The sequence below is a fragment of the Gastrolobium bilobum genome, unplaced genomic scaffold (genome assembly GCF_033153095.1).
Source record: "Gastrolobium bilobum isolate Gb01-03AN ecotype WA unplaced genomic scaffold, APGP_CSIRO_Gbil_v1 utg3288, whole genome shotgun sequence".
NCBI classification, from domain to species: domain Eukaryota; kingdom Viridiplantae; phylum Streptophyta; class Magnoliopsida; order Fabales; family Fabaceae; genus Gastrolobium; species Gastrolobium bilobum.
Genome location: NW_026899098.1, coordinates 166,973 through 178,201, shown reverse-complemented (window position 1 = coordinate 178,201; position 11,229 = coordinate 166,973). Strand labels below are relative to the sequence as shown.

The following is an 11,229-nucleotide window of genomic DNA, read 5'->3' as shown; positions in this document are numbered from 1 at the left end:
CAAAACTGGAAACTGATCTAGTCTAATAAAAAAACAATTTTCCAATTTTTTTGATTACTTTTGCTATTTCCATGAATTAGATTGATTTATGATCACTTCTATTTCCGCGTACTGTCTTTTTTTAGCATTTTGAAGTTGTAGGCTTGTAGCCATTTATTTTAGCGAAAAGATAAAAAAAAATCCAATGGTTTGTTCAAAATTATTTATCTGTTTATGTTTTTTCTACCACTATATTTTTGGGTATTCTTGCAGTGTACTTAAATTAGAATTAGATAGTGCGAAATTTCTATTTTTTTGTGAAAAGTAAAAAAAATTGTTAATGGATGGTCTATTTCTTTTTTATTACATATAGATGCTCTATTTCTATTATTTTCATCTTCTATTTGTTTTACATATTGTTTTTAAATTTATTTAAAAAATATATTAATTAGTTAAAATTGAAAAGAAAACCATTAGGGGACGTTTGGTTGAAGATAAATTTTAAGAATACTAGAGAAATGTAATTACTAGGTATCCATAGGGAAAGTTGAATAGACGGGGAAGTTAAGAAAAAGTAGTTTGGTTTGACAAAACTTTACCAGGGATATATATGACAAAAAGTGTGTCAACAGTGCTTTATCCGGGTTTTCTCAAAAAACCACCCTCAAATTCGGTTCTAAACAGTGCAAATTCCTATCTTTCTCAAAAAACTATGCATTTCACATGGATGGGTTTTGGTCAAAAGCTGTTGAAACAAACATTGATTTTCTAAAAACTAAACTTCATTTGCCTAGGAAAATATTGAAAAGAATGGAACCAAACACCACCTTAGGGTAATGAGCATATAGATGTGTCCGATCATGTAATATAATCTTTTCTTTAGCAACCATATACTTGTATACTAGTAATATATTCAAAGACAATAGGATACGAAATATATATATATATATATATATATATATATATATATATATATATATATATATATATATATATATATATATATATATATATATAGAGGTAGGATCATTTGACATCAGTGTCAAATTTGAAATTTGACACCTCATCTGAGAGCCATTAGATAAAAAAAGATCAATGGTGTCACATGCTTACAAATCAGAGTCGTTGATCTGAGAGCCATTAGATCAAAAAAGATCAACGACTCTGATTTGTAAGCATGTGACACCATTGATCTTTTTTATGTAACGGCTCTTAGATGAGGTGTCATTAGATAAAAAAAGATCAACGACTCTGATTTCTAAGCATGTGATACCATTGATCTTTTTTGATCTAATGGCTCTAAGATGAGGTGTCAAATTTCAAATTTGACACTAGTGTCAAAGGATCCTACCTCTCTATATATATAAGTCGATTGCCGACGATATAACTAGTAAATATGTTCCTCCTCATGTCAACAAATTTTATTGTTTAGGGAGAATTACACTTACTTGTTTTTTAGGAATCGACATTTAATGAATTCAACAGTTCAGGCATCATTCTCATAATTGAAATCAGAAATCATCCGAACACCTACTTGTTCAACACTATACTTAGATTCTGCGAACCAATACGTCCATTTTTACGCGAACCAATTTTTGGTATAGGTTTAGCCATATTTTTTATGATTTCATATTGAAATTTATACTATTTATATATATGTGTGTGTGTGTGTGTGTGTGTGTGAGGTAGGATCCTTTGACACCAGTTTCAAATTTCAAATTTGACACCTCATCTGAAAGCCGTTAGATCAAAAAAGATCAATGATGTCACATGCCTACAAATCAGAGTCGTTGATCTTTTTTGATCTAACGGCTCTCAGATGAAATGTCAAATTTCAAAGTTGACACTGGTGTCAAATGATCCTACCTCATATATATATATTCAAAGACAATAATTAACAAAAATAAAAGATACATAAATTGCAAACATAATGGACAATGTTTTACCTATATAACTCCTCTAAGGTCATACACCTCAAGTAGCTTGTTTAGTACCACATCATTTCTCACAAGAAGTCTTTTATTTTTTATTTTTTTAATTCTTGTAAGAGAAAAGTTTAAAAAGCTTATGTGATTTACTATTTCATCACTCACCCTCTTTTGTCTTTTGTTTTTTGTTTTTAATCACTTAGGTTTTTTAATGTTCACATAGGCAAAATAAACATACTAGCCTAATATATAACGAAGGATTTGGTGAAAAAATATATATAAGGGAAAAAATATAGGGGATAAATAATTGTAGAGCAAACTATAGGTTTTGTTTTTAACTTTTTTTATTTTTTCATTTCATCTTTGTCTTAGAGGAAGCATTTTCACTAGTAATTCATCAAGTAAAGATAACATAAAAGGAAGGAGATAGACTAAGATAAAAGAAAGGAAGAAAGAAAGAAATCACCGGAGTGTAAAGAGTTTGTTTGAAATAAGTCCAATGAGAGGATACGAAAATCCAGAGTCAAAAGCTTGTTCATCAGAAGGATAAAAAGAGTTTGTTTTATGAATTCTCCTTGCAAGGCAACTAAGATAAGGCTAAGTGAAAGCAAAGAGGGCGACAGGCTTTCCTTAGCTGCTGGCACCTTTGTCTTAGCCGCCCTTTTGGTGCAGATCAATACAATTTTTATCCCAACGCGAGGCATAGACTCATGACATCACTTGTGAGTAAGTGTACGTGAATTAACTTGTATGAAATTGTTCCAACTTAATTAGTGGTTATGAGTTCAAGTAATAAATATGTAATAATGTTAAAAATTTGATAGGAAGAGTTTTATAATCTTCCCTGTGTCCTCTTTGACTTAAACTGAATTAGATTAATTGGGAAATCGATAAATCAGTAGAAAATAAAATTTTATTAAATAGATAAATGAAAGAATGTTGTAGCCAAAAAGTAAATAAAAAAATTTAAATAGGTTGTTTAAAAATTACCATATCCCCGTATTAGCTTTTCAAAAAATTTATTATTTAGTCTCTTAAAAATATTGAATAGTTATTAAATTTATATTTTGTATCATTATTTTAATTTTTTATAAAAAATCAAATGATAACATATTAAATTTGTAAAGAATTAAATTGGCATTAATAATTAAAAAAGGTTAATAAACAATGCGATAATAATCGCTAATTTTAAAAAAACTAGATTCGAAATTTATTAAAGAAATAAGAAAATGAAAAGGGAATTGATGAAAAAATAACATAGTAATAAAGAGAGTGAGGAGGTTTGGGATTGATGAATTTCATGAAGTGATGGGCATTAATGTTCCCAGTTCCCGTGTGCTGTGCTGCTCCAATGTGAGCCGATACTCCAACATTGCAAGTTCCATGGCAGCTGGACGAGCTCCACAGAGACCGTGATAGGAAATAATGTATGGCTGTGTCATATTGGTGGGCAAGATGATCCTTCCATCAAAAACCCAATTATACCCTCCCATCTATCAAAGCAACTTTCATCTTGCTCATTTTAAATGCCACAATCATTTTTTCTTACGAGATATTATATGGAAAGACACATGCATTTCTTTTAAAGGGGCTGAGGATAAAATTTTTGAATGCTAGAAAAAATGTAATTGATAGGAAAATTGTTGAAATGTGAATTTGATAGAAAAATGTAAAAAAAGTTGTTTGGTTGGATAAAATTGTGATGGGAAAATTATGTAATTTTTATAAAGTTTATGTTAGGGGTAGGTAAAATATAGATGGAAAAAAAAGTTGTTTTTACGAAAATAACCCCGTTTTATTTTTATTTTTATTTTTTTAATCTATGTGTTTTTTACATTTAAATCAACCTCATTGTTTTAGAGACTCGCCGTCGTTGAGAGCCGCGTTCATCTATAAGGTTAGAGGTGGAGAAAATTGAAAAACGGGTTCAACGGGTTCCGAGCTGTGCTTTATGCAATGAGAAACGTGAGTTCGTTGTTGCTGATGATTTTGGTATATGGGTTGGTGTACTGTTGGCCAGAATCCTCGGATTTTGTGGTGGGAGGGTACGAGGGTTGCTTGTTCCTGGGATCGGCGTTTATGATGTCGACGGCGAGGTTGCAACAGAGGGTGGCGGCGAAGATGAGCCAGATCAATGAGGGGCCTGGGATGTTGTATGAGTATAGAAGATCGAAGGTGGCAATGGAGGAGCTGAGAGGAGAATTGGAGAGGAGGGGTTCACAGGGAGGAGTGATGGATTGGGAAAATGAGGTTGGTATTAGGGATAGAGTGGAGAATCTGAGAGGGTGTTTTGGGGTTCTCAGATCTAGGGCAGATACCATTATTGCACAGCTTTTGTCTTTATAAAGGTTTAGCCTGCTTTTCAAATAAAACCACCTACCTTTTGTCTTTCTAAACAATGTCGAAAGCTATACAAATTGAAAAAGCAATGCAAATTGGATGGATGGGAATTTTGAGTGAATCTCTCGAACCAAACAAGTCCAAACTGAAATACTTGCTTCATTTGCATAGGAAAGTTTCCAAAAACCATAAACCAAACACCACCTTAGTGTAAACACGTTAGCAAGAAGGGTCACTATCACACCTTTAAACTAAGAAGGCTAAGTCCTTATTAATTATCAATGAATAAATTTTTGTTGCTACTGTTGCACCAAAGATTCAGTATATCCCACCAATAGAAATATTATATGTCAGCCAATTTTTTTTTTCTCTGCCAAATTTTTTTCTCTCCTATAATGTGTAATACTCTCATTGATGGAATGCACTGAATCTTGATGCAACATTAATACCAAAGATTTATTTCTTACTATTACTAACCATTTTTCAACATCTTTCTTCCACAAAGTATCATTTCAAGGAATCGAATTCGTGATATCGATCAGCTTTAATACCTAGTGAAGTGTAATGACTCGTACGTGATTCAATTTAACTCTACCCACACCAAGCCTTACAAGGCGGGATAATATCTCACCAACATGTAGTTTATTTGAACTTATAAATTCGAACCTTAATTAGTACCATGTTTCTAATTTTTCGCTTATCTTTCTTATCTTTTATTTTATTTTTATATTAAAAACAATAATGTCAAAATCAAGATGGTATAACTAAAAATAACGAACTATCAAAAAAGGAGATAATCACAATAATATACACTTTTTAATCTCATTTACTATAATATATAATTAAAAAAATTACACAAAAATGTTTTTATTTAAAAAATAAAAAAAACTACTTTTAATTTATTTTGGTACATAAAAATTTAGGTGATGTTAAACACATGTATTCCACTAGAATCAGGACAAACCTCAATCTCTTTGAGAATTTAAATTCTAGAAGCCGGTACTTTTAATTTTATTAATTGTGCATTTTAATCTAAAAACTTTAAAATCAATGTGTGGAGTAGTCGAAGTCCAAATGCTAAACGTAATTAAGTACGTGGCCGTCCTACAAGAAAAGGAAAAACTCTATTGTAGCCATTTATACGTAGGATTTGATCTGGAGAAAAAAAAAAGGAAGAAGAAGAAGTGGTCTCTAACTTCGAAAGTGTGTCTTAGTTTAGTTTCTGATTTTTGTCAAGGAATTCATAGAGAAACTATTAAGTAATCATGTGATTTCCTTCTTAATTTGTTCTAATTATACTATGAAAAATCGTCTGAAACACTCATTTAATTTCCAAAAGTAGAGTAACCTAAACAAATGTCATTAGCATGCACTGAATATATGAAAAATCTAGAGACCAAAATACAGTTTGGTCCATAACTTCTGTAGATTCATATTAAAATCTCATTAATTCATATTTAGCACAAATAAACTCAAACTTACAAGGACAATCATTGTGACCCGCAATGACCAATGGGGAAAAGAAGTAAGAAGGTCTCCACGTACAATGCGTAGGATACCAATGTTGCGTTCTTTTTCCTCATTATTCCAATACTTTAACTATGTGTTTCAGATATGTTTCATATAGGGTGATTAAATGGAAGCTATTATTAATCACGTACGTACGTGATCACTTATTACCCTTTATGTTACTTCTTTGACGGAAATCAAACCATTCAATCAAGATACACATTTTTAAAGTAGGAGGACCAAAAGTTCGAACTTTGAAAACAATGATTATTTGAAGGACCTCTTAGTTAATACTCGGTTTAAAGAGTACCTAAATAATTAGTCTTATAATATTGAGTGATATTTGTAAGGATACCTCATAAGTCATATCTAGTGGCAGACTCAGGAAAAATTGTGTCTGTGTTTTAAATCTTACAATTACTAGTGTTCTTCTACTAAGTTTTAAAACATTTGATGCATATACCTTGTATATTATGGCTTGGGTTGAAAAAACCAAAACGATGGAGCTTCCATTGGATTGCATCAGTACGTGGTACAATTTTCATACTAAACTGATTTCAATGTTCATAGCAAAGAATTTATAGATATCTAAGTCGTTAATATTTTTTTTTGTTGGCATTTTAATAGCAACCCTTGCACGTTTGTTGGCATTTTAATAGCAACCCTTGCACTTATAGGAGGAATTCGAACAATTATTCTTTCTGCAAAGACTTACAAGATGTTTTCATGAGTACAAGATTCGTATTCTTAGCTGTGTTATACACTATTTTTTCTAATCTTTAGGACATTATTTCATAGAATTCACATGTAAGTTTCTTTTTCAAGTATATTTTACGAAAAAAAAATTTAAAGAAAGTTTGTGTCTGCACTTACGGTCACTTACACAAGTGCAGGTCCGCCGCTAGTCATATCAATGATTAAGAAAAATGCATAACTATATAACAATAGGATTTGGATCCAAATTTGAATAGGACATGGGTTTAATGTTTCTCGTGGCCTACACACATTAAAGTGCGTGAGGTTCATATTTTTTCTCTCTCACTTTTTCTCGTATGAGTCCACATAAACCTCACACACTTATATAAGGGCTTGCAATTTCTCATGTTGCATGAGAAATGCAAGTTTTCCTACAGAGAGATAAAGGGGTGAGGCCCACCTTAAAGAAAAAAATAAAAAATAGATAAATGATTGGCACGGACATCGAAGTGAGAGTGGTAGGAGAGAAGATTTCTCATGCAACATGAGAAATCTTTTTCCCCTTATATATATATATATATGGGGAGGATTCTTTTGACTTTAGAGTAAGACTTTTAAGTCTTACTCCCCATCTCAGCCGTTGATGAACGAAAATCAACGGTTGTCATTTATGGTGTAATTAATAATTAATTAATTAATTTAATTTCTTAAACTATAACCGTTGGATGGACGGAAATCAACGGCTAGGATGAGGAGTAAGATTTATAAGTCTTACTTTGGAGTCAAATGATCTCTCCCCTATATATATATATATATATATATATATATATATATATATATATATATATAAATTTATTTCCTATTAATTAAACCCTAAGAATATTGACTAATTTCTCGATTTGTTGAGATTCGAATGTCCTCTCCGTTCCTTCTACCGCTAAAGTTACAAATGAAGCATTTTTTTTCCCTTTTCATTCACGTAGCTTGAATTTTATGTGCGTTATCCATGTCAATATTTTTATCACTTTGTTTAAGACGAATCTAAGGTATCTAGATCATGCTTATGTTCAACTTTCACTCCAAATTGAATTGTGGCCTTCCGTCACATACTACGTATACGAAATATTGTGATAGCAATTATTTTAAGTCGTAGTTGCAAAAAAAAGTAGTTATTGCTATTCATGAATACTACAATTAATCAATTGTACGTACAAAATTGATCAGTTTTATTTGAAGTTAATATTAGTTTTGAAAATTGCATAGAGGAGGCCAATTTTCCAATGTGAGGTAATTCTAAGGATAAAACTGTGAGATCTGCAAACAATGTTAAAACATATAAATGCTTTGTCTAGCTATTTTGTTAAAACTATTTCATGTGGCCACGTGAGTCTCATCCACCAAAAAATTTGGGGGAAGAAAAAGAAAAAGAAAGAAACTACGTAGCATACCTGAATGTGACCCTAATTGAAAATTCAAAGTTCAAAGTTTAGATAACAAAAATGTACAATGTTCAGCATAAACTCATGAAACAAGGCGGTAAAGTAAGCACAAGAGCGTTGCTAGCCTGTGACAAACATTAATAAAAGGTGGTGAACCTGTGAGGTGTAAATTTAATCATCCTTAGGCTCTCTCTGTCTCTCTCTCTCTCTCTTGTCCTTCTCTGTGACAATTAAGAAGTCAAACCCATCATCCCCAGCGCCCCACACCTTGTCCCATTATATACACAAAAAACCACCACCACCCTTCAATCAAAACACCCATTTCCATCGTCCTCTTCATGTGGGGTACACACCCTTTCATGATTCTCTTCTACACAAGTCTTCAAGACCCCACTTGACTTTCACCCTTGTCTTCTTCCAATTTCCCTCACTCCAAATTATCAGGTTTATTTTCTTAGCTCATATCATTTACAACTGTTTCATTTAGTTGTTAATTATACATTTACATAAGATAAAAACTAATAAATTTGTTGTCTTTTTCTTTGTTCTTCATCATTAACACACTTTGTAACATGATGTTTGATATATTTAGTGATTTACCAATACTTCAGGTGGAGGGCCCTCAAGAAACTTTGGTGGGGTTTTGTCTTACATGAAGTGAGGTTGCTTAGGGTTTCTTTCGATTAAAGTTATCTTCTTTATAAGATAATAATAATGGAGAAAGATCACGACTATTCGGTACAAACATATCTCTCTTCCGTGGCTCTTTTATGTGTTTGGCTCCATTCAAGTTTTTTATGTTAGATCTTTTCATCACTCTCATATAGAGACACCATGTTGTTTTGCTCCAATTTCGAATCACTGCAGGCAGCCATACCCTCAAGTTTCAACACACTAGACTACTCTCTTGATCATCATCATCAACATCTTTATCCACAAAATCAACTTCAACATCAACAACACCAGCAACAGCTTATGAAGTTTCGCATAGGCGAAACTTCAAGAGAAAACAACAACATAATGGTGGATTACATGCCTCAAACACAACCACCGCCGCCACCACTACCACCTCCGTCACATATAACATCATCAGGGTTTTATGGTAATGGCAACACTTCTTTTGATAAGCTCAGTTTTGCAGATGTGATGCAGTTTGCAGATTTTGGACCCAAGTTGGCCTTAAACCAAGCCAAGAACTGTGAAGAATCAGGGATCGACCCGGTTTACTTTCTAAAATTCCCTGTGTTAAACGACAAGATGGAGGAACAAAACTTGATGGTGAACCAAGATGCTGATGGTGGTGATGATGGAGAAGCAGAAAATGATGAGAGGTTCAATTTGGTGAGCATGGAAGATAAGTCAAGGGTAGGGGTAACAGCAGAATTAGAAGATGGAATAATCAGAGAAGAAGAAGAAACTCGAGTTTCTGATGACAATAACTCGGTGCAGCAGCTTCGTTTTCTTGGCCATGAAGACCTCCAAAAGAATTCTACAGTGCAGGAAAACAAGAACAAAAGGAAGAGACCAAGAACCGTTAAAACAAGTGAAGAAGTTGAGAGCCAGCGCATGACTCATATCGCAGTTGAAAGGAATCGAAGGAAGCAAATGAATGAGCATCTTCGTGTCCTCAGATCCCTCATGCCTGGTTCATACGTCCAAAGGGTAAGTAATCATATTAAAAACATAATATAAAAAACCATTCACGCATGTCTTCATAACGACTTAATGATTCGTGACATAACTCTAATTCACATGTAATAGTGAACTAGTTTGTCTTTTCATTTTATTTGATATATATAAGGAAAGAGTGGAGTAATGGTAAAGCTGTTCGTGACTGAAATGTCACGGATTCGAATCCGAGAAACAATGTCTTTACAAATATGTAAGAATAAGACTGCGTACAGAAATTGTCCTACATCCTATCCACATTAATTAGTTGGGATTTAACTAATGTGGTTTTTTTTATATATACAGGGAGATCAAGCTTCGATTATTGGGGGAGCTATAGAGTTTGTGAGGGAACTGGAGCAACTTCTTCAGTGTTTGGAATCACAAAAGAGGAGGAGATTACTCGGAGAAGCACAATCAAGACAGGTTGGGGATTCGGGTGTTAATGCTGCAACACAGCAACCTCTAATTCAGCCTCCATTTTTTCCACCTTTGCCAAATGATCAGATGAAGCTTGTGGAGTTGGAGAGTGGGCTTAGAGAAGAAACCGCGGAGAGCAAGTCTTGTTTGGCTGATGTAGAAGTGAAGCTTCTAGGTTTCGATGCCATGATCAAGATCCTATCAAGGAGGAGGCCAGGACAGTTGATCAAGACCATTGCTGCACTTGAAGATCTCCAGCTAATTATCCTTCACACCAACATCACCACCATTGAACAAACTGTTCTTTATTCATTCAATGTCAAGGTCTATATATGATGATACCTAGAAATTAAAATATGGTATTTACTTTGAGATGCTTGTGTTAATTAATTTGTCTAATGCATGTGCAGGTGGCTAGTGATTCAAGGTTCAGTGCAGAAGATATAGCCAGCTCCGTTCAGCAGATTTTCAGTTTTATCCATGCAAACACTAGCATGTGATAATTATTATATGTTGCTATTATGTTGTTTGGAACCTATATTTTGTTGTCTTTACAAGTTGCTGATACTGATCTTTCACTGCTGTTTTCACCCTATATATGTCGTTTGGATTTCCTATTGTTATGGTCGCAGTGAAGCAAGTGGTGCTTGAACAAGATTATTTAAATTAGGGGATGGCTATAGACTCTACCATATCTTCCTCTCTCCGAAAAGTATCACATTGCACCAGAACTACGGACGCGTTGAAGATGAATTAATTTTAAAGCAGAAGAAGGATTAGAGAGGAGTAATAAAATTTAGGCATGTAGTATTATATAGACGTCATTAGTTTATATTATTAATTCTCTATTTTTTTGGTTTCTCCAACCAAGTATACCACAATGTTGAAATGAATGCTTTAATGTACTTTTCATTGCACTTATCCCCCTCCCTCACCCTACAATCCACATGTATTCTCAATACCAAATATTAGAAAAATAATAAGCTTCAATTTACTAGTACCATATGTACGTATAGTTTTTGAATACCTCTAATATGAGTATATAGGATAAACCTAAATTAAAAGAAAAAAAAAAAAAACTCGTGACCATTCAATGAGAATTTAATATTTATTTAGCTTATATATATATATATATAGAGAGAGAGGGGTAGAGGTAGGATCCTTTGACACTGGTGTCAAATTTTAAATTTGACACCTCGTCTGAGAGTCGTTGAATCAAAAAAGATCAACGACTCTGATTTGTAAGTATG

General features: G+C 33.1%; 2 protein-coding genes across 4 annotated transcripts; both read left to right on the top strand.

Moving 5' to 3' along the window:
- Positions 1 to 3,863: 3,863 nt before the first annotated feature.
- On the top strand, positions 3,864 to 4,253 carry LOC133287164 (uncharacterized). The gene has a single exon (XM_061484728.1). The coding sequence runs from the start codon at positions 3,864 to 3,866 to the stop codon at positions 4,251 to 4,253; it is 390 nt and encodes a 129-aa protein (XP_061340712.1).
- A 3,942-nt stretch (positions 4,254 to 8,195) lies between these two features.
- On the top strand, positions 8,196 to 10,975 carry LOC133287178 (transcription factor FAMA). Of its 3 annotated transcripts, XM_061484738.1 has the most exons (5): positions 8,196 to 8,335; positions 8,503 to 8,629; positions 8,759 to 9,553; positions 9,866 to 10,303; positions 10,390 to 10,975. In XM_061484738.1, the coding sequence occupies exons 2-5, from the start codon at positions 8,606 to 8,608 to the stop codon at positions 10,477 to 10,479; spliced, it is 1,347 nt and encodes a 448-aa protein (XP_061340722.1). In that variant the 5' UTR covers positions 8,196 to 8,335; positions 8,503 to 8,605; the 3' UTR covers positions 10,480 to 10,975. The 3 variants fall into 3 exon arrangements, with proteins under 3 accessions (XP_061340722.1, XP_061340723.1, XP_061340721.1); XM_061484739.1 differs by lacking the exon at positions 8,196 to 8,335 and having other exon boundaries at positions 8,505 to 9,169; positions 9,221 to 9,553; XM_061484737.1 differs by lacking the exon at positions 8,196 to 8,335 and having other exon boundaries at positions 8,505 to 9,553.
- Positions 10,976 to 11,229: the final 254 nt, after the last annotated feature.

What these genes read in the sequence shown, in the direction of transcription:
- LOC133287164 (XM_061484728.1), top strand. Translation starts at nt 3,864, where the DNA reads ATGAGAAACGTGAGTTCGTTGTTGCTGATGATTTTGGTATATGGGTTG.
- LOC133287178 (XM_061484737.1), top strand. Translation starts at nt 8,726, where the DNA reads ATGTTGTTTTGCTCCAATTTCGAATCACTGCAGGCAGCCATACCCTCA. An exon ending in CTGGTTCATACGTCCAAAGG is followed by an intron (nt 9,554 to 9,865) that starts GTAAGTAATCAT and finishes TTATATATACAG; the next exon opens with GGAGATCAAGCTTCGATTAT. An exon ending in TTTATTCATTCAATGTCAAG is followed by an intron (nt 10,304 to 10,389) that starts GTCTATATATGA and finishes ATGCATGTGCAG; the next exon opens with GTGGCTAGTGATTCAAGGTT.